Genomic DNA, 23,673 nt, shown 5'->3' with positions numbered 1-23,673 from the left:
CCTGGTAGTGTTGTTTGCGATCCGTACAAACAACACTACAGGACCTTCGTGTTACCACAGATATCCACTGATAGCCTGACAACACGACTGATTGGGAGCCAAACAAATGCAGACATCTGCTTTTTGCTGCAAATCTAATTCAAAATTAGGATGATTTGGTGTAATGTAGCCAGTACGACAGACCCCAGTGCTCGGACATTAGTCATTTCCTTGGCACTCTGTTTCAAAACAAATCAATTAAATTATACAAAATGGACAAGCACTTACTCCCTGCTACTGCTCGGTGATGGTGTGTGTGTGTGTGTGTGTGTGTGTGTGTGTGTGTGTGTGTGTGTGTGTGTGTGTGTGTGTGTGTGTGTGTGTGTGTGTGTGTGTGTGTGTGTGTGTGTGTGTGTGTGTGTGTGTGTGTGTGTGTGTGTGTGTGTGTGTGTGTGTGTGCGCACGCGCAAGTCCCCACTCCCAAATCTTTATTTACTCTGGGGCTCTCTTTAAAAGGTTAAGGGCTTTTCTGTGTTCTGTTGGAGCTGTGAGGGCTGTGACAGACTCCAGATACTATCTCCGCGTCCCAAATGGCCCCCTATTCCCTGTCTAGTGCACCATACTACGTAGGGAATAGGGTGCGATTTGGGACCGCCACCCGCTACAACAGTATGTGACACCGGGGAGCCGAGGCCTGCAGAGAGGACAGGGAGGCAGCGTCAAAGTAATTAGGGAAGATCGTTCAATGATAAACAACCTTGCCTGTTTTTTCATAACTAATTCATTGTTTTTCATTCAATATTTCAGAAATGGTTCTATTTGTTTTGACAAGAGAGACATTGGTGTTTACCATAGTTAGATAAGGAGGCACTCTGAAAAGCTTGTTTAGCAGCCACTCAGAAATTCTCCTTTAGAGATCTTGACAAGAGAGAGAGTGGAGGAAGACTTATGAGGCCAGCTGTCCTTTCAGTTGACAGCTACATGATACTTGTCAGCGCACGCATTCACCAGTCCAGACATATGCATAATTGATTAACTTCCCAAAGTACCCAAAACCTTTAAATACTCCAACTTCCCGAACTTCAAACTGATTCAAAAGGATGTCATTTTTAATGTAAAAACACTCAAACGTGAAATACTCAAACTTGAAAAGGAATACTTTTTATATAACCTCTTGAGTTACATACAAAGCCTTCTACTTCCTGACTCCTTGCAGCAGGAGGAGAGCGTATTGGACGACAGATGCCGATGACCAAATCGAAATAACCACATCCTCGGGCTATGGAAAACTGTAACCTCTGTTTGGGCTCCCTCTTGGAGTCAAAGGTCAGATCAGGGCCGAGGTCACATCAGCACAGTCCTATAGCGGTCAGCTAGAGGTCGGCTGGGGATCGCGACCCGCACAGGACGCCCACCCTTTTCACACAGACGCTACTCAGAAGCTCAGAGTCGGGAAGTCACCCCCCGGACCCGCTTGGCCATGCGTTTCAACTTTTAAAGGTTCTTCCTCTTCTTTCATCTTAGTGATGATTTAGGGCCTAGCCTACAGGCACCAGGGAACGGCTTACTAGCCTCTAGCCTCTCATCATCCATACTCCATAGGCTACAGCTGTGGAGAAGGGAGAGGGAAGAGAAGGGTGGTGGCTGGTCGGGGGGGATAGTAGAGGAAGTTGTAGTGACATCTTGTGCGCCATAGTGACATCTTCAAAGACCTAATTGGGGTTCTTGATGATTGTTTACATTTCTGAACGTCACTCTCAAATATTGACTGAGAAGGAAGAGAAGGGAGGTTGGGGGACATGAGAGGAAGTCGAAGTGACATATTGGCCGACCTTATTTGGATGGTTTCTGATTGTTTACATTTTGTGAATGCCACTGTCATCACACTGGAATGACTCTTCTATCTAAACTCAGTGTTCAGTTTCTATCTTCATAGCCCAGACACCATATTCTCACTGTTGTTATCCCGGAGAACCTAGACAATTAGCATGCTAGGCTAATCTCTCCCCTACAGCGGTGTTGGGTCAACAGTGCTTTGTCTTCGTTATGACTCACCACCCACTGGGCTCAGACATCTTTTCAGCATCTAGTTTTGATTTCAATCCTGTTGACTTGTCAACTAATTGGACATAGGTGCAAATAGGCGACATTCCGTTACATTGATTACTTTTTTGCAAATCCAATCAGTTTTCCACGTCGATTCAACGTCATCACATTGAATTTTGGGGTTGAAAGGACGTGGAAACAACGTTGATTCAACCAGTTTTTGCCCAGTAGATACAGAAATGCAACAACTTCCACTAGTTTCAATAGTCCTGCTTTGCAGGAAAATCAAGATACTATAGTTTCAATGATAATCCTAGAAAGACAAAGAGAAGAAGTTATTTGGCATCCAAAGCCCTATCTTAGCCTTTCCTTCACAAACTCCATAGGCACAGCCAAGCTAAAGACGGAGCTCAATCCTGATCAAACACAGATGTCCTCTCATCATTTAACACAAAAGACATCTATAACTCTAAATCCGATGCTCATCATTTTGCCATTGATGCTACTTGGAAGGCCATTGGCCCACCTCATATTTCAGATGTATTTCATGGAAAAATAAAATATCATATCATAATGAAGGTGGAAGATTATCAAAGACTGTGGTTCTTTGCAGAATGCGGTAGGGGAAGGAGCATGGGAATATGGGTCGGATATTTCTGCTTGTCCAGTCCAGTGACGGTGCTTGTTTCAAGTTAATCACGTTAGCATTAATAATGAGATAAGGCATTTCCTGTCTGAACTGCCATGTTCTTCTTCTGTTTTATATGGCTCTGGATAAATGTATTTATGATTCCTCTCTGTTTTGTCCTGTAGGTTCGTCCTGGTCTTTGGTTGCTTGGTCCTGTCTGTGTTCTCCACCATTCCGGCTCACCAGGACTTCTCTTCCGACTGTCTGCTCATCCTGGTGAGAAACTGGTTGAAACTAGGCATATGTTCTGACACAGAAGCTGTTCATCAGTGTGCCTGTTTACAATGAGTGCAGTGATAGGTGACGCTGTGGTAGCAGAAAGCGGTGTCACCTATCGCTTCACAACAGGCAAATACAAAGCGGTGAAGTGTGTTGAGCTTTCAATCAAACTCCTCTTTGCACAAATAGATTTCTATTCGTAATTAGGTAAGAGGATATGAATACATTCTGGTATCAGTAAGTCAATCTGATCAATTGGGAACACATCTCTGTTTTCCCATTGTCTAGTCATTGGATAGTGAATAAAGCAGATTCAAACGGACTTAACCACGTTAAGAACCCTACTGATGCCGAGCTCCCTCTTGCTACGTATGTGGTCCTTATAGGAAAAATCGATACAGGCCAAGGTTCACGCGTTGTCTCCATATTGAGTTTAGTAATTTGATCTGGGGCCAACATTGATTTCTTCTTCTACACAAAAAGGGTCCAAGAAGGGTTCTTCGGATGTCCCCACAGGAGAACCCTTTTTTGGTTTCAGGTAGAACCCTTTTGGGTTGCATGTAGAACCGTCTGAGGAAAGGGTTCTACATGGAACCCAAAAGGGTTCTACCTACAACCAAAAATAGTTCTTCAAAGGGTTCAACTATGGGGGCAGCTGAAGAACCCTTTAAAGTTCTAGATAGTGTACTATTATTGAAATGCTGCTAGCAGGTCACTATCCGATAACCGTACCCTGCGATGAGTCAGCACCATACTGATACAGCAGACTTGAGGGCTGCGAGGGAGAGTGAGTTAAACATTCGCCAAAGGGTCATCAATTGGTCATCATCATTGTCTCTGTATTGCCCTGTTGTTGATGTTGACAGTCATTTAAATTGTTGCTGAAATATATTGATATTTGAAGCATTATTGTCCAGCAACTGGAAAATAGACGAGTGAGAGATGAGTGTTAATTGTATAGAGCTCAGATGTGAGTGGTGAACTGGAAGAAATTAACTCCATTACGGGAGCCAGTTAGCATGGTAGGTGACCCTATTGTCCCAGAGAGAGAGAGAGAGAGAGAGAGAGAGAGACACACACACACTACAATTACTTAGGTTTAAAAATAAGCTCAACTGGACACCTTAATGAGGCAGTGAATGAACTGAGAGAGAAAGCACGCAGGGCATTCTACGCCATTAAAAAACAAACCCTTATTCGATGTTTCAAAGACCTCTCTGATGAGAGTAGGCTGCCCATCCTGTTGGGGGAGGACGCAGAGAGCTGTGGGTTGGCAGCGCACTACATTGCTGCCTGCCATAAGATGAGGGACAGTGTCTGACAGACCAATCAACCTGCACATATCCTCTACTGTACACTTATTGTTATTGTTGAATGTATGGTTATTTTGACCCTTGGTTATTTTTGCTACTGTTACCGTTGACAATTTTGATTCTTATTCATTTCATATTGTAAATATCAAAAGTAAGCTTTAGCAATATGTGCATTGTTACGTCATGCCAATAAAGCAAATTGAATGGAATTGAATTGAGAGAGAACGAGAGAGAGAGAGAGAGAGAGATGTTGTTGTGTGTGCGTGTGAGTGTGTTTGTGTGTGTGTGTGTGCGTGCGTTTGTGTGTGCACGTGCGTGTGTGAGTGAGTGAGTGTGTTTTTTTGTGAGTGTGTGTGCGTGCCTATGTGTGTTTGTGGGCGTGTGCGTGTGTGTGTGAGTGAGTGAGTGTGTTTTTTTGTGAGTGTGAGTGTGTGTGCGTGCCTATGTGTGTTTGTGGGCGCGTGCGTGTGTGAGTGAGTGAGTGAGTGAGTGTGTTTTTTTGTGAGTGTGTGTGCGTGCCTATGTGTGTTTGTGGGCGCGTGCGTGTGTGTGTGAGTGAGTGTGTTTTTTTGTGAGTGTGTGTGCGTGCCTATGTGTGTTTGTGGGCGCGTGTGTGTGTGAGTGAGTGAGTGTGTTTTTTGTGAGTGTGTGTGCGTGCCTATGTGTGTTTGTGGGCACGTGCGTGTGTGAGTGAGTGAGTGAGTGTGTTTTTTTGTGAGTGTGTGTGCGTGCCTATGTGTGTTTGTGGGTGCGTGCGTGTGTGAGTGAATGAGTGAGTGAGTGAGTGTGTTTGTGTGAGTGTGTGTGCGTGCCTATGTGTGTTTGTGGGCGCGTGCGTGTGTGAGTGAGTGAGTGAGTGTGTTTGTGTGAGTGTGTGTGCGTGCCTATGTGTGTTTGTGTGCGCGTGCATGTGTGAGTGAGTGTGTTTGTGTGAGTGTGTGTGCGTGCCTATGTGTGTTTGTGGGCGCGTGCGTGTGTGAGTGAGTGAGTGTGTTTGTGTGTTTGTGTGTTTGTGGGCGCGTGCCTATGTGTGTGTGTGGGCGCGTGCGTGTGTGAGTGAGTGAGTGTGTTTGTGTGTTTGTGTGTTTGTGGGCGCGTGCCAATGTGTGTGTGTGGGCGCGTGCGTGTGTGAGTGAGTGAGTGTGTTTGTGTGTTTGTGGGCGCGTGCCTATGTGTGTGTGTGTGTCTATGTGTGTGTGTGGGCGCGTGCCTATGTGTGTGTGTGTGTCTATGTGTGTGTGTGGGCGCGTGCCTATGTGTGTGTGTGTCTATGTGTGTGTGTGGGCGCGTGCCTGTGTGTGTGTGTGTCTATGTGTGTGTGTGGGCGCGTGCCTATGTGTGTGTGTGTGTCTATGTGTGTGTGTGGGCGCGTGCCTGTGTGTGTGTGTCTATGTGTGTGTGTGTGTCTATGTGTGTGTGTCTATGTGTGTGTGTCTATGTGTGTGTGTCTATGTGTGTGTGTCTATGTGTGTGTGTCTATGTGTGTGTGTCTATGTGTGTGTGTGTGTGTGTGTGTGTCTATGTGTGTGTGTCTATGTGTGTGTGTGTGTGTGTGTCTGTGTGTGTGTGTGTGTGTGTGTGTGTCTATGTGTGTGTGTGGGCGCGTGTGTGTGATTATGTCACCAGCGGTTGAGAAGTGAATTGTGTTCATTAACAAAGAGCAACATCCCATTCAAATAATCAAAGATCACATTCTAGGCCATGGGGTTGGATTCAAAGCCACCCAGACGAGATTTCAGAAACAGACCCTGACAAACAAACACCCTAGTACATTTGAAAATATAGAGAGTCTGTCATTGCTCTGGGGAAAGTACAGATAAGGTTGGTAGTATAGTGTAAAAAAAAAAGTTGAAAAAATGTACTCATATTGTTTCCTTTGAAGCTCAACTCAATTCAACATGACTATGAATCCCTGGGGGAAATTAGGATTTGTGGTATATGTCATTTTGTAGCCTGGGTGGGCCAGTGACAGTCAAAGCGTTGGTCCATCCTTCTGTACTAGGCATCCTTCTGTACTAGGCAAGTATCTCCATGACAGATAGGAAGAGGGATATACACGGATTATCCGAGGAGAAGATTAATCCCTTTGTCCTGACTGGATTCATACTGGATGTCTCCACTCAATAACATAAGCCTCTCCAAATGAAATCAGTGTCAACACGATTAGGCCACCTACTGACGACATAGACACACACGGGCAGATATCTATTTGCTCCCAGTCGCTACTCTGAAAACTAGAGATTTGAAACAGCGTCCGTGCTCATAACAAATCTTGTTGCATCCATATGCCTCTTAGACCAGACTTGCTAGGGACATTATCTTGGATTAGCATCAGCTGAATTTGAATCATGATATACTCGGAGCAAATGTACATTTTGTGCCAAGTGATCTAATTGACTATGTTGACTCAGTGTTGACATTTAGCATGCTAATGGTGCATTAGCATATTTTAGGTTGACACTGAATTGAAAGGTATAACATTATATACATGCTGCTCACAGGAAGTAGACCACTTTAAGGCATCATTCGTTCATGCAAATCATGAATCTGTTTCAATGTCAAGAAAAGGCATGCCACTTTAATATGTTATGATATGTTGGAGATTGGATGATAAATCATTTCTCGTACTTTCAATACAATGATGAAGCAAGTGTGACACCTATTTGTAGATTTATAGCAATTGCTTAGTCATTGTGTATCACTTTCCCCTGACTTCCTGTAGGAGTTTGTGATGATCGTGGTGTTTGGGCTGGAGTACATCATCAGGATCTGGTCGGCCGGCTGCTGCTGTCGCTACAGAGGATGGCAGGGTCGCCTCCGATTCGCCCGCAAGCCTTTCTGTGTCATAGGTGAGCTATAGACTAGATGAGTTATAAACCCTTTATAAACCCTTTATAAACCCTTCGTGAATGTTTTTTCAAGGGATGATAAAAGGTTTACAACCTTCAGTTGATGGTTCAGTAATGAGAAGTGTTTTAAAGTTAAAGAGTTTTACAGGTAAATCATTTACTTTTTCCTCTTTTATGACAATCGATGACCTCTGTTACTTTATTTCCTACTTAAAAGCGAGAAGTCAGTTTCCTGACTTCAAATCAATATGGCTATTCATTATTGCTGGAGTTTTACCATAGGAATGTGACTTCTGAGTTCAAAGAGACCTAACGGGTGAAAGGATATGCAGTGTAATTGACCATAGGAACACACACACACACACACACACACACACACACACACACACACACACACACACACACACACACACACACACACACAAGCACAATAGGCTGTAGTCCTCTGGCTTGATGTTTTAGCTGGGGTGTTTGAGGCTCTTGTGATTCTTAACAGGGGACTTAGGGTTGACTGACTATGTAAACAGGCCTCTCCATTAACCCGTCTTCAATTCTTTCCAGTGTTTAGACATATTCATCTGCCCTTCTCAGACGGCCGCCGTACTTCAGGGAGGGAGAGTAGAGGCTTTACCAGTCACGCTACGTCATCAGAGCTAGCATCACCATGCTCTCTGAGCTAGCGTCACCATGCTCTCTGAGCTAGCGTCACCATGCTCTCTGAGCTAGCGTCACCATGCTCTCTGAGCTAGCATCACCATGCTCTCTGAGCTAGCGTCACCATGCTCTCTGAGCTAGCATCACCATGCTCTCTGAGCTAGCGTCACCATGCTGTCTGAGCTAGCATCACCATGCTCTCTGAGCTAGCGTCATCATGCTCTCTGAGCTAGCGTCACCATGCTCTCTGAGCTGGCGTCATCATGCTCTCTGAGCTAGCGTCATCATGCTCTCTGAGCTAGCGTCATCATGCTCTCTGAGCTAGCGTCATCATGCTCTCTGAGCTAGCGTCATCATGCTCTCTAAGCTAGCGTCAACATGCTCTCTGAGCTAGCGTCACCATGCTCTCTGAGCTAGCGTCATCATGCTCTCTGAGCTAGCGTCATCATGCTCTCTGAGCTGGCGTCATCATGCTCTCTGAGCTGGCGTCACCATGCTCTCTGAGCTAGCGGCACCATGCTCTCTGAGCTAGCGTCACCATGCTCTCTGAGCTAGCGTCACCATGCTCTCTGAGCTAGCGTCACCATGCTCTCTGAGCTAGCGTCACCATGCTCTCTGAGCTAGCGTCACCATGCTCTCTGAGCTAGCGTCATCATGCTCTCTGAGCTAGCGTCACCATGCTCTCTGAGCTAGCGTCATCATGCTCTCTGAGCTAGCGTCACCATGCTCTCTGAGCTAGCGTCACCATGCTCTCTGAGCTAGCGTCATCATGCTCTCTGAGCTAGCGTCATCATGCCCTCTGAGCTAGCATCACCATGCTCTCTGAGCTGGCTAATGAGAGAGAGCGAGCGGGAGCGATAAAGAGAATGAGAGAGAGGGAGAGGGAAACAGAGATAGAAAGCGAGAGAGATACAGAAATTAGACGGATACAGATATATACACTACCGGTCAAAAGTTTTGGAACACCTACTTCTTCTTTATTTTTACTATTTTCTACATTGTTGAATAATAATGAAGACATAAAAACTATGAAATAACATATGGAATCATGTAGTAACCAAAAAAAGTGTGAAACAAAAAAATATATATATTTGAGACTCTGTCATAAGTTATATGTACACCCACAAACTATACTGTACATAGACATGAATACACTTAGTTTGAGGTGGCGATTGTATAGATTAGATTTCGTAAACATTCATATGCAGACATGAAGGCATGTGACATCTTTACAGTATACATAGACATTCATAGAAGCTACAGTTGAAGTCGAAGTTTACATACACCTTAGCCAAATACATTTAAACTAAGTTTTTCACAATTCCTGACATTTAATCCAAGTAAAAATGTCCTGTCTAAGGTCAGGTAGGATCACCACTTTATTTTAAGAATGTGAAATGTCAGAATAATAGCAGAGAGAATGCTTTATTTCAGCTTTTATTTCTTTCATCACATTCCCAGTGGCTCAGAAGTTTACATACACTCAATTAGTATTTGGTAGCATTGCCTTTAAATTGTTTAACTTGGGTCAAACGTTTCGGGTAGCATTCCACAAGCTTCCCACAATAAGTTGGGTGAATTTTGGCCCATTCGTCCTGACAGAGCTGGTGTAACTGAGTCAGGTTTGTAGGCCTCCTTGCTCACACATGCTTCTTCAGTTCTGCCCACAAACTTTCTATAGGATTGAGGTCAGGGCTTTGTGATGGCAACTCCAATACCTTGACTTTGTTGTCCTTAAGCCATTTTGCCACAACTTTGGAAGTATGCTTGTGGTCATTGTCCATTTGGAAGACCCATTTGCAACCAAGCTTTAACTTCCTGAATGATGTTTTGAGATGTTGCTTCAATGTATCCACATAATTTTAAATTCCTCATGATGCCATTTATCTTGTGAAGTGCACCAGTCCCTCCTGCAGCAAAGCACCCCCACAGCATGATGCTGCCACCCCCGTGTTTCACAGTTGGGATGGTGTTCTTCGGCTTGCAAGCCTGCCCCCTTTTTCCTCCAAACATAATGATGGTCATTATGGCCAAACAGTTCTCTTTTTCTTTCATCAGACCAGAGGACATTTCTCCAAAAAGTACGATCTTTTGTCCCCATGTGCAGTTGCAAACCGTAGTCTGGCTTTTTTATCACGGTTTTGGAGCAGTGGCTTCTTCCTTGCTGAGCGGCCTTTCAGGTTATGTCGATATAGGACTCGTTTTACTGTGGATATATATACTTTTGTTCCTGTTTCCTCCAGCATCTTCACAAGGTCCTTTGCTGTTGTTCTGGGATTGATTTGCATTTTTCGCACCAAAGTACTTTCTTCTCTCAGAGACAGAACGCGTCTCCTTCCTGAGCGGTATGACGGCTGCGTGGTCCCATGGTGTTTATTTGGTCCCATGGTGTCCCATGGAAATTGCTCCCAAGGATGAACCAGACTTGCGGAGGTCTACAATTGTTTTGGCTGATTTCTTTTGATTGTCCCATGGTGCCAAGCAAAGGGGCACTGAGTTTGACAGTAGGTCTTGAAATACATCCACAGGTACACCTCCAATTGACTCAAATTATGTAAATTAGCCTATTAGAAGCTTCTAAAGCCATGACATCATTTTCTGGAATTTCCCAAGCTGTTTAAAGGCACAGTCAACTTAGTGTATGTAAACTTCTGACCCACTGGAATTATGATACAGTGAAATATAATTGAAATAATCTGTTTGTAAACAATTGTTGCTAAATGTGCTTGTGTCATGCACAATGAAGATGTCCTAACCGACTTGCCAAAACGATAGTTTGTTAACAAGACATTTGTGGAGTGGTTGAAAAACGAGTTTTATTGACTCCAACCTAAGTGTATGTAAACTTCAGACTTCAACTGTATTTTATATTTGAGATTCTTCAAATAGCCACCCTTTGCCTTAATGACATTCTTGGCATTCTCTCAACCAGCTTCACATGGAATGCTTTTCCAACAGTCTTAAAGGAGTCCCCATATATGCTGAGGTGTTCTAAAAAGAAGGTGTTTGATCGGTGGTGTGTATACAGTATATATATATATATATATATATATATATATATATATATATATATATATATATGTGTGTAGAGAGAGAGAGAGAGAGAGAGAGATTCAGACAGACTGACAACAAACAACCGAACACAGGCCAGAAACTGAACTAGATACTCTATATATATATATGTGTTGTGTGATAGAGAGAGCTGAACTAGATATTCTGAGAGAGAGAGAGATTCAGACAGACTGACAACAAACAACCGAACACAGGCCAGAAACTGAACTAGATACTCTGAATAGAGACGGTTAAGGCTGAACTAGATATTCTGAATAGAGACGGTTAAGGCTGAACTAGATATTCTGAATAGAGACGGTTAAGGCTGAACTAGATATTCTGAATAGAGACGGTTAAGGCTGAACTAGATATTCTGAATAGAGACGGTTAAGGCTGAACTAGATATTCTGAATAGAGATGGTTAAGGCTGAACTAGATGTTCTGAATAGAGACGGTTAAGGCTGAACTAGATGTTCTGAATAGAGACGGTTAAGGCTGAACTAGATATTCTGAATAGAGACGGTTAAGGCTGAACTAGATGTTCTGAATAGGGACGGTTAAGGCTGAACTAGATATTCTGAATAGAGACGGTTAAGGCTGAACTAGATATTCTGAATAGAGATGGTTAAGGCTGAACTAGATATTCTGAATAGAGACGGTTAAGGCTGAACTAGATGTTCTGAATAGAGATGGTTAAGGCTGAACTAGATATTCTGAATAGAGACGGTTAAGGCTGAACTAGATGTTCTGAATAGGGACGGTTAAGGCTGAACTAGATATTCTGAATAGAGATGGTTAAGGCTGAACTAGATGTTCTGAATAGAGATGGTTAAGGCTGAACTAGATATTCTGAATAGAGACGGTTAAGGCTGAACTAGATGTTCTGAATAGGGACGGTTAAGGCTGAACTAGATATTCTGAATAGAGACGGTTAAGGCTGAACTAGATATTCTGAATAGAGACGGTTAAGGCTGAACTAGATATTCTGAATAGAGACGGTTAAGGCTGAACTAGATATTCTGAATAGAGACGGTTAAGGCTGAACTAGATATTCTGAATAGAGACGGTTAAGGCTGAACTAGATGTTCTGAATAGGGACGGTTAAGGCTGAACTAGATATTCTGAATAGAGATGGTTAAGGCTGAACTAGATGTTCTGAATACAGATGGTTAAGGCTGGCTGTAATATGCTGTTGGGTGTGTCCTCCTCTGACCTCTCCCCTTCTTAATTATTTGTCAGTCTTAATCCTGCCTCCTAAGCTGTTTACCCCTTTCCCCTCCAAGCCAAAACATACACCCTAGGATACCTCTCCAATCATCTCTCTATCAAAACACGTAGGGTCACTGACTGGACACAATCCCCCTCCAGCTTCCACTACAAGTAGCCACTACTAATAAACCTATTTTTACTGGTTAGACACTAGGAAGTATGGCCATCATGAATATCTTAAGCATTGCTGTTACTTTATCATAATTTATTGTCTGTTTCTCTCTGTAAAATACTTCCTTTGACCTCCTTATGTCAGCCCTATTGTGTTGAATGATTGATCAGCTGGCCTATTACAATCATGGAGTACTGTCTGTATGAGGGCATGTGACATTTGCCAATACCTCAATCTATTACGCATCGACTAATGGCACAAGGCAAGGCTGGAGACAGATTATAATGACAATCACCATGATAATCACGCTGAGCTGCTTGAGGGAGGTTTATCATTCCTATTTTCCTCTCTCTCTTTCCTTCTCTCTCTCCCTCTCTCTTTTTGTATTTTTTTCCTGTCCCTCCTTTCGTCCCCCCCCTCCCCTCTCTCTCGTCTCCCTCCCCCACCTCTCCACCCTGATGTGTGTGTCAACATTGTGTGTGTCTGAGTGTGTTGTAGTGTGCTTCGACTACTCTAGATGGGTCCATAAATTCTCTCCCCTATACAGTCAGTGGTTAGAGTATCCATAACTGTCAGCCCGATACACCCCAGTCATTACTGTCTGGGCCGATCCATTAGTCTCTGGAGAGCGGGGGGTGTCTCACTCAGTGACTCAGCATCCATAAATTATACGCAATGAGCCAATTCCATCTTTAAGTGTTCCGAGCAGGTGATTTGTCCTGTGAAGTCATTGAAAGATCGTTAGAAGGAGATATTTCAATGCAGATGTGGTCCCCAGAGCCCAGATGAATGGAAACAAACAGAACAGCTCATAAACTGGATGAATAGCTCTCATTGGTAGGTTCAGTCAGTGGTGGGTTCCCATCAGCCAATGGGGTTGGCATACCGGAAGAATGTTTATTGACGTACGTTTGACTGAGAACATATTTGTCTGAAAACCAGCTTATGTATCTTACATTGTGGTTTAGGTAGAGGATGCTGATTGAATGTAGTGGTTTATGTGGAGCACATTGCTTGACTGTATAGATAGAGGATTCCTCACACTGTAGTGTTGCACCATGAGAAATCACTGGCTCGATGCTAAACTTTTCTGGTGAAAGGATTTGATTGTGACGAGACACGGTGACAACAACACGGGGATATTGAATTTGTTAGTGAAAGGATTGGAGCTAAATGTGGTGTTCCTTGGGGGATTTTGACCTCTTGGTGTCCTTACCACCCCCATGTTTAGGAATGAGAGAGTCCCCTCAATGAGCCATAGACACACACACACTTACACACACACTCGCACACACACACCTGTGGGAGCTGTAGTCGCTCTATCAGCCAAGGACTCATATGCCACCCAGCCCAGACAGACAGGCAGACACACACACACACACACACACACACACACACACAGACAGACAGACAGACAGACAGACAGACAGACAGACAGACAGACAGACAGACAGACAGACAGACAGACAGACAGACAGGCAGACACACACACACACACACACACACACACACACACACACACACACACAGACAGACAGACAGACAGACAGACAGAAGAAAGAAAGAAAGAAAGAAAGAAAGAAAGAAAGAAAGAAAGAAAGAAAGAAAGAAAGAAAGAAAGAAAGAAAGAAAGAAAGAAAGAAAGAAAGAAAGAAAGAAAGAAAGAAAGAAAGAAAGAAAGAAAGAAAGAAAGAAAGAAAGAGAGAATATATGTATGTGTTGGCTGTATGCTGACCAGGCAGTCCAGAGTCAGTTGGGCTGCTAACTGTTAACGTCATACCAAGAGCTTACCCCTGTCCAAGTATGTGAGTATGTGACTTTGACTGTCTGCCTGGATGGACGAGGAGAAATGTGAACACACACACTGGCAACCACTGAGGACACACACACACAAAGGAACACACACATTCACACATCTGCAGCGATAGAATAGATAACTAATATTTGCGAAACTAGTAAATAATTTTAAACCTCATAGAGTCCGTTTCCCAGACCCAGATTAAGCCTAGTCCTGGACTGGATCTATTGAACATGACTCCTAGTCCAGTAGGTTTAATCTGGGTCTGGGAAACCGCCCCATAGTCCCACATCATAGGAATCATCACAACATAGTAACTGTAGTCTCAACCCAGAGTGGGATCACTGGTGCAGCTGATTGGATTCTGTGTTTTTGGCATGCATGGTTAGAGAGACAAGTGTGGCCAAGGCTCAGAGGGTGAACCAGGACACACAGTACTGCTGTTAAAGCTAGACCAGGCAGATGGAGACTCCAGATGTGAGAGTTCTGTCAGCACTCAGCAGCCACGCACACACACACACACACTCGCTCTCTCTCACAAACACACACGCAGAAATGACACAGTCAGACACACACACACACACATACACACATACACACACACACGCTCACACACACACACACACACACACACACACACACACACACACACACACACACACACACACACACACACACACACACACACACACTCTCTCACACACACACACTCAAACACACACACACTCAAGCACACTTAAAGACATACACAAGCATGTGTGCATAGACACACCAATTTATACGCATACAGACTCTCTCTCTCCTTCAAAAACACACACACGTCATACACTCACCTGCTTGTTAAAGAGGTCTTTTCTTTCCACATCTTCAGCAGAGGCCAGTGCTTGGCCAGCATCTTTATGTCCCAGCATGCCATTTTTTGGGCTGTCCGAGTACGGTCTGTGTGTGTGTGGTTGGTTCATGTATTTTTCGCGGTTCCACCGTCTCCCTCTTGCCATGGGTTAACTGGTTCATGATTTATAAGCCCTAGAGCGATCGACCAAACCTCGGTCAGCAATTGTATTTCATGTCCAAGCGCTGAGTTCCCTGGAAGGACAGACAAACCCACCGCCTGGTGGGATGACAAATTCTCACAAAACAGAAAAATGCAGGGGGAAACCAAGAAGAAGAAAATAATATTTCTTCAGTTTGTGGTTTCACGTGGTGGTGGAGCGTCTTAGAAGTGAGGGGGTGGTGAAACACAAGGGTGTATTAACGAAAATACAAAATATTATTTGTCTGTGTTGGAGGAGAAGTCTGATGGCTCAGACAACTTCCCAAATGGAACCCTATTACCTACAAAGCCCACAGGACTCTGGTCAAAAGTAGTGCACTATGTAGGGAATAGGGTGCCATTTGGGATTGAGTCTCAGACTTCCTGTCGTTGTGGTCTGAACTGTCCCTGTCCTCCCTTTGTGAGTGTGTGTGTGTTTCAAGTTTTTATTGTCACGTGCACAAATACAGTGAAATGCCTGTACATGTGTACACGTGTAAATGTGTGTGTGTGTGCTTCTGTGCATGCTTGCGTTATTGTGTGCGTCCCTGTGAGAACCTGCTCCTGTGTGTTTGCCACTAACGACCTTGGATTGAAGGTCAGTATCAATCCAGTGGAATTCCCCACATGCACAACAGTTGAACTATGTTGCTGTAAAGTGTCCTCCTTTAGACCAATACACTTACACAGTGTTTCCAGTACACGTTTCCAAACATACTTGATATCTCAATCTCTTTTCATGCGTCAGTGGTGCATGGTGTACACTGTACATACAGCACAGGTGTTAGATTACAGGCCTTGCTATGATGTCCGCACCATTCTGTGTTGGGGATGGATTGTGGATCTCGATCAATGCAGAAGCGCGTGTAGCTTTGTGACTTATTGTGTTGTTGACGCCTTTAGCAGAATGCCAGCACACACGCGCGTGCACACACACACAAACACGCACACACGCGCACACACACGTTACGCACACACGCGCACACACACACACACGCACACACAGAGAGGGAGACTGTATCATTCATTCAGTCATGTGGATGATATGCTGTTGCTGTTGTTGTGATAATCGGTCACAGTAAGGGGTAATTACAACATAATGATTTGTTTACAACGGCAAATGTTATTCCACCTCGATAGAATTTGCCCCCTCAAGGGTTGACGTGGCTATCGATTTCACGGATATATTCAGGGTCAATGTGACCGATCGTAATGGTCAAGATTTGGTCAAGTTTGAATGGCTGTTGCCTTTATCCATTTCACGTAGTTTCACTGTTATGTTAGTGTCCAGTCCACACCAGTACTGTTATGTTAGTGTCCAGTCCACACCAGTACTGTTATGTTAGTGTCCAGTCTACACCAGTACTGTTATGTAGTGTCCAGTCTACACCAGTACTGTTATGTAGTGTCCAGTCCACACCAGTACTGTTATGTAGTGTCCAGTCCACACCAGTACTGTTATGTTAGTGTCCAGTCCACACCAGTACTGTTATGTAGTGTCCAGTCCACACCAGTACTGTTATGTTAGTGTCCAGTCTACACCAGTACTGTTATGTTAGTGTCCAGTCCACACCAGTACTGTTATGTTAGTGTCCAGTCCACACCAGTACTGTTATGTTAGTGTCCAGTCTACACCAGTACTGTTATGTTAGTGTCCAGTCCACACCAGTACTGTTATGTTAGTGTCCAGTCCACACCAGTACTGTTATGTTAGTGTGTCCACACCAGTACTGTTATGTTAGTGTCCAGTCTACACCAGTACTCCAGTCTACACCAGTATGTTAGTGTCCAGTCTACACCAGTACTGTTATGTTAGTGTCCAGTCTACACCAGTACTGTTATGTTAGTGTCCAGTCCACACCAGTACTGTTATGTTAGTGTCCAGTCCACACCAGTACTGTTATGTTAGTGTCCATTCCACACCAGTATTGTGACATATAACTACTATTCTTTACCTGTGTGCGCACCTGTAACTTTCTCTTTTTCTCCCCTTCCTCTTCCCCCTATCTTTATATTTTCTCTCTCTCTCTCTCCCTCTCTCTCTCTCTCTCTCTCTCTCTCTCTCTCTCTCTCTCTCTCTCTCCCTCTCTCTCTCTCTCTCCCTCTCTCAATTCCCATATCCCCCCTCCCCCTCCCAGATATCATCGTACTGATAGCCTCCGTAGCAGTGGTGTCGGCGGGAAGCCAGGGTAACATCTTCGCCACTTCCGCCCTGCGTAGCCTCCGCTTCCTGCAGATCCTGCGTATGGTGCGCATGGACCGGCGCGGCGGCACCTGGAAACTGCTGGGATCAGTTGTGTACGCACACAGCAAGGTGGGGCTGCCTGACGAATAGGGTAGCCTAGTGGTTAGAGCATTGGACTAGTTACCGAAAGGTTGCAAGTTCAAATCCCTGAGCTGACAAGGTACAAATCAGTCATCTGCCCCTGAACAGGCAGTTAACCCACTGTTCCTAGGCCGTCACTGAAAATAAGAATTTGTTCTTAACTGACTTGCCTAGTTAAATAAAGGTAAAAAATAAAATACATACACAGTCACAGATCCACAGTCACACTCACTTCTTCTCTCCACTCTTCTTTCTCCTTTCCTCTCCTCTTTTCTCTCTTCCTTCTCTGGAGACGTCTTCTCTGACGTCATGGTGTCAGCTAATGGGAATCGTAAAAAAATATATAATTCTCTCCCTGTAGGAGCTGGTGACGGCCTGGTACATTGGCTTCCTGGTCCTCATCTTCTCCTCCTTTCTGGTCTACCTTGTGGAGAACAAGTTCAACAGCGAGTTTGCCACCTATGCTGATGCCTTATGGTGGGGAACGGTGAGTAAAGTTACAGATACTCCCCTGTCTGCCCTCGTAATGTAAGAGTCCAGCGTGGACGGTGGATGATGTTGGAACAGTCCATGTTTCCCAGTTAAAGGGTTCCTTTTTCCCATGACTGTTTTCCAAACACTATTAACGTTGTTTGTTGATGTTCTATTAATTTAATGTTCCATATTTCTACTCAGCGGCATGGTCTGTCCCTGATTTGGTTTCTGGGCAACAGGGAAATAAAGCTCTTATTCAAATAGTATTTACCTCTGAAAATTCATCCTTTTCTCTAATACAACACATTTTCAGTATTATTTTTTTCACGTTATTCCATCCACCCAAAGGAGAACAAGCAGAAAGTCCTCTCATTCTTTGCCAGGCACTTTTCTTTTTATGTCCCTCCTGTTTTGTCGCACATAAGCTTTGATTAAACACCTTCGTCTTCGTAATATACATTAGCCCCAGCACCATTAGCCACCATTTTCATACTGCCTCCAAAAGTCATAATGACACAAAATGGCCACGGCCTTCTTTGTCGTGCACGGCAGCCCAGCACGGCAGAATGGGTAGGAAACCCAGATAGAAGAGAGTCACTAAATCAATAGGGAATTATCTTCTGTGCTTTTCAGTCAATTAGATAGCAGTAGGAGAGAGAGATGAGAGAGATAGAGAGAGAGGTTAGAGAAAGCGAGAGAGAGCTAGAGAGAGAGAGATTATAGATGAGAGGGAGAGAGAGAGAGAGAAGAGAGAGAGAGAGAGAGAGAGAGAGAGAGAGAGAGAGAGAGAGAGAGAGGTTAGAGAGAGAGGTTAGAGATGAGAGAGAGCTAGAGAGAGAGAGAGAGAGAGAGAGAGAGAGATTAGAGATGAGAGAGAGAGAGAGAGAGAGAGAGAGAGAGAGAGAGAGAGAGGTTAGAGAAAGCGAGCTAGAGAGAGAGCTAGAGAGAGAGATTAGAGAGAGATGAGAGAGAGAGATTAGAGAGAGATGAGAGAGAGACCTAGAGAGAGAGATTAGAGAGAGATGAGAGAGAAGGCAGATGAAACTAAAGCTATATAATAAGCCAATGAAGTGATATAAAGGTCAAAAAGCAGAGATGCATTATCAACACACATACAATACTTATTCTTGTGACTAGACCCTAGTAAATAGTGTAAATTGCAGCCATTTTGTTAGGATTTCAATACCCCCACAAATGTACGATATTTAATTTGGTGGCTTCGCTCCCATATAGTATAATTTAGGACCTATGATGGATAATAGTGGCGTCTTTCTCAACATATAATTGTGTTTGTGTGTGTTCTCAGATCACCTTGACAACCATTGGTTACGGGGACAAGACCCCGAAGACATGGACCGGTCGTATGCTCTCAGCTGGGTTTGCTCTACTGGGCATCTCTTTCTTTGCCCTGCCAGCGGTGAGTACACACACTGACGTACGTACGCACGCACACAAATTGGCAGATACATGCACACACACACACACGCACACTACTTAGATGATTGTATCCTTATAGTTACTCTACTAGACAGCTACCTCCCCTATCTGACTTCATGGTCACATGTTGTTCACAGTCACTAATGAGCCATTGACCCAAAATGGCCGACAAAAGAGCTGTTTGACATGTTCTCACCTGATTCCCTTGTCCTCCTGTGTCTTCCCAGGGTATACTGGGCTCAGGCTTTGCCCTGAAGGTCCAGGAGCAGCACAGACAGAAGCACTTTGAGAAGAGGAGGAACCCAGCCGCTTGTCTCATCCAGGTAAAGGCAAATTGTTATATCTATCACAGGGTACGTCCAAAACGGGACCCTATTCCCTATATAGTGCACTACTTTTGACCCAAGCCCTATGGGCCCTGGTCAAAAATATTGTTCTATGAAGGAAATAGGGTGCCATTTGGGCCTCATTACTTCAATACTGCTATTTGTACTATGGTCACTTTAATGGTATTGTCAATTCAAATTGCCCTTGGGATATGAATACATCATTATAGATTTTTGTGCCAGAGATAAATACTCATTGTCTCTCGTTGATTGAATCAATCGTTTACCTTACTGTTGCGAAGTATGGTGACATTGAAACTAAAAGTCATTTTGTTGTTATCCAGTCTCTATTTTTCCCCTCATCACAAACACTCCAAACATGCCCAGGAACCAGCATGTAGGGTAACCTCCTCTAACCCCGGGTTCTCCAATGCTTCCGAGCTATAGGTTCTGTCCATTCTCCCCAATTCCTAACACTCTACCCACAAGAGTGGCAGGCAAGCTTAAGCTGTTAGCTATCCTTCCCTGCATCCCTCGTCTTCCTCTTTTCCTTCCTGTTTGTGACCTCACCTTGTGGTTTCCTTTGTGTATCCCTCTATCCCTCGCTTCCTCTCCTGCCTTCCTCCTCCTCTGCCTTCTCCGCTTTCTCCTCTTACCTTGCTTCTCCTCTTCTCCTCCTTACCCTACCCCCCTCGCTATCTTCTTCTTCCTCCTCTACCTCCTTTCCCCTCCTCTTCCTCCCCTTCAACTATCCTCCTCTCCATCCTGCCACCGCACCAGGCTGCGTGGCGCTACTACTCCACCGACTACTCTACCAGGCCGTATCTAGGCGCCACGTGGCGTTACCACGTGAGCCTCCTGCCCTCCCAGCCTCACAGGCATGTAATGTACCCCCATCGTGCCTGGCCTCCGAACTCAGCCCATGCACAGAATGTGTCACTCACGCGCGACCTTTGACCCGTGATTGCTTTGTTGTGGTTTTTTTTAATCACTAATCAAGAGTTTTTCCCCCATTTTTTTGATTCCTCTGTTTGTTCTTTCTTTTTCTTCTTTTTTGTTTTTCTTTTGTCTCTTTTGTCTCTTTTGTCTCTTTTGTCTCTTTTGTCTCTTTTGTCTCTTTTGTCTCTTTTGTCTCTTGTCTTTTCCTCCACCTGTGTTTCTGTGTGTTCTGCATGCAGTGTGTTTGGCGTAGTTATGCGGCTGATGAGAACTCGGTTTCCATTGCTACCTGGAAGCCTCATTTGAAGGCGTTGCATACCTGCAGCCCTACAAAGTAGGTACAACATTGGCAGCTGGTGTCTGAGTTTGGTGTCTGTGCCCCTGTTAAGCAGTCTTTTCCCTTCTCTTTTTCCAATTAAGTATTTCTGTTAACTTTCCTCTTCTTTTCTGGCCTGGTCCCAGATCTGTTTGGCACGTTTGGTGTGACAATGGCCGTAGGTGTTGGCAAAACAGCACAAACTGATCTAGGACCAGGCTACTTATTTTCTACTAGTCTCCTCTACCTCAAGTTCTTTTTCACTTATGTACTTCCTGCTTTTCTGTGAATGAATACATTTATACTTTTATAATTTGTCTTCTGTTATTATAAGTCAATAGTTAACAGCCATCAAAAGACCAATATTGTCCAGGTTCCTTTTCATCCAAACTGTAGTGAACTCAAGAACTCAAGAAATATGACTAAAAACCAATCATGTAGACAACACCCCAGTGCACCTCTATCCTGCTGACACAACAAGCATTCATATCTCCCAATATATGCTCAAACCATCAGTCTAACAGTTTAAGGGTAGTGTTCTCAATGACACCCCATTCCCTATGTAGTGCACTACTTTTGATCAGGCCCTAGTCAAAAGTAGTGCACTACATGGGGAAAAGGGTGCCATTTGGAACTTAGGCCTAACACAGTTAGCTAAGATTCACTGAAGACTTGAGATTGTCTGCACTCCACTTTCAACTGAGGCAGTGAATTTAGCTGTCGTCCTCCACGGCCCATCCATTTCTGACGGTAATCAGCGTCTAAATGATCCATTTAGACGCTGAGGCCTTATTGAATGTGTTGCCACTTCTCCGTCTCTCGTCTCATTGGACTGGCACTGTGCTGGAATAGCCTTGTGTGATTGGGAGATCTGGAGTGCCTGTATTGGTATTATCTGCCAATAGCGTTTCAAGACCGGTAAATATGCAGATGGAATGTTGTGGAACCTGGAGATATTGGAGAATCCATCTGCTACATGCTTTACTGACATATAGACAACACACACACACACACACACACTGATGAAACACACCTGTCTACACACTGCTAGCACGTTTGCCTGGATAGTTACACTGCATTGAAATGCATGTGTGTGTGTGTCTTGAGTCTTGTTTCTGTTTAGTCTGGTGACATCCTTGTGATTTGCTCTGCCTTAAATCCTCAGCATCTCTTTTGATGATGACCCGTCGAGCTCATCTCGATCCTCGCTGGTGCAGTAGATGATGTTTGCGATGAAGACTTTGCTAAATATTTCCTCACTTTCTCCCCTCTCCCCTCTCTCACTTCTCAACCTGAAGGAAGGACCAGGGTGAATCGTCCACAAGGTGCGTACCTCCTACTTGTTCTGTGTATCTACTTGACGCACAGATCCACACGCACCACTACCACCGGTGTACGTCGTAACCCTGTGTGTTGGGGGTCACGTCTTCCCTACTGCCTGTATGGATGGCAAGTCGCTCTGGATAAGATCGTCTGCTCTGCCAAATGACCAAAATGGAAATGCCAATGCTTTCAGCCGCTATTCAGAACTGTGTGGGTGTGTCCCAAACGTCTCTCTCCATCCATAGAACATTGGTCAAAGGTAGTGCACTATAAAGGGAGGAGGGTGTCATTTGGGACTTACAGTGTATTGCTGCTGAAAGTGCCAATATGCAGTCTGGAGACCTATTGCAGAGAAAGATAGCTAGTTAAGAGTTGTTGGCCCTAGCTCTTAACTTAATGGATCCATTTATAGAAACAGCCACCAGTTCATTACTTAGTCATTATTTACCTCTCCTTTGGGCCTCTCCCCCCTCTTTCTTCAGTGTTTATCTTTCTTTCTCTCCTTTTATTATTCCTTCTTCCCTCTCGCTCTCCATCTCTTTATTCCTCCCACTCCCCTATTCTCTCTCAGCTCTTGTCCTTTCATTCCCTCTCTCTCTCTTTCTTTCTTCCTCTCCTTCATCCCCTTCTCTCACTACATCTCTCCGTACCTGAGGTGTTCTTCAGGAAGGAAATGATTGCAGTGGTTCCTCTCTCTCTCGCTCTCTAAAATTAAAAATAATTGTGTTTATTGCAGTCGTGTGTTGTGTGTGTATTTCAGTATAACAGGATTTGAGTGACACAGACACTAAATTACAGAGGAAAGATAGAAGAGGGAGAGAACACTGTCTTTCTCTCTGTCTTTCTCTATTTCTCTGTCTTTATCTCTCTCTGTCTTTCTCTCTCTCCCCTCTCTCTGTCTTTCTCTCTCTCTGTGTGTGTCTCTCTCTGTGTGTCTCTCTCTCTCTCCCCTCTCTCTGTCTTTCTCTCTCTCCCCTCTCTCTGTCTTTCTCTCTCTCTCTCTCTGTGTCTCTCTCTGTCTCTCTCTCTCTCCCCTCTCTCTGTCTTTCTCTCTCTCCCCTCTCTGTCTTTCTTTCTCTCTCTCTGTGTCTCTCTCTGTGTGTCTCTCTCTGTCTTTCTCTCTCTCTCTGTGTGTCTCTCTCTGTCTCTCTCTCTTTGGGAGCATGGAGTGATGTAATATGTTGCTTTAGCTGTCGTTACACAACAGTAGGGAAAGCAAAATGCGTGTGTCTTTAAAGTGAAAAACAGAATTAAAAACCTGAGGGCCACTAAAACATTTGTCTGCGAGATTTCCAAACTAAGTGTAAAACGTCAACAGAATACCAGAAAAAAAGTAAACCTTTCAGTGTTGCCTAGTGTTGAGAGGGTGAGGAAAGAATCCATCCCACGCAAACCCAAACACTTGAAAAGCATGTCGGTAGAAAAGGAGAGACAGAGGGAGGGAGAGAGCGAGAATGAGAGAGAACAAAGCTCCAGCATCCTCCACCTATTGAATTCAATTCACAACCCTTCTCATGGTCA

General features: G+C 44.3%; 1 protein-coding gene across 3 annotated transcripts in view; it reads left to right on the top strand.

Annotated features, from left to right (window-relative positions):
- LOC112235426 (potassium voltage-gated channel subfamily KQT member 5) overlaps window positions 1-23,673 on the top strand; it is a 160,844-nt gene that overhangs the window by 117,238 nt on the left and 19,933 nt on the right. For 2 of the 3 annotated variants that reach the window (XM_042310718.1, XM_042310719.1), the window contains exons 2-9: window positions 2,839-2,929; window positions 6,968-7,094; window positions 17,150-17,325; window positions 17,699-17,824; window positions 19,118-19,228; window positions 19,476-19,571; window positions 20,753-20,847; window positions 22,128-22,154. In XM_042310718.1, the coding sequence (XP_042166652.1) occupies window positions 2,839-2,929; window positions 6,968-7,094; window positions 17,150-17,325; window positions 17,699-17,824; window positions 19,118-19,228; window positions 19,476-19,571; window positions 20,753-20,847; window positions 22,128-22,154 (849 nt within the window). Of the gene's footprint in view, window positions 1-2,838; window positions 2,930-6,967; window positions 7,095-17,149; window positions 17,326-17,698; window positions 17,825-19,117; window positions 19,229-19,475; window positions 19,572-20,354; window positions 20,457-20,752; window positions 20,848-22,127; window positions 22,155-23,673 lie in introns of all 3 variants that reach the window. The other variant, XM_042310720.1, reaches the window with a different exon arrangement.

This window comes from Oncorhynchus tshawytscha, linkage group LG32 (assembly GCF_018296145.1).
Source record: "Oncorhynchus tshawytscha isolate Ot180627B linkage group LG32, Otsh_v2.0, whole genome shotgun sequence".
NCBI lineage: Eukaryota > Metazoa > Chordata > Actinopteri > Salmoniformes > Salmonidae > Oncorhynchus > Oncorhynchus tshawytscha.
The sequence above is the reverse complement of the archived record's forward strand: the minus strand, read 5'-3'. Positions and strand labels throughout refer to the sequence as shown.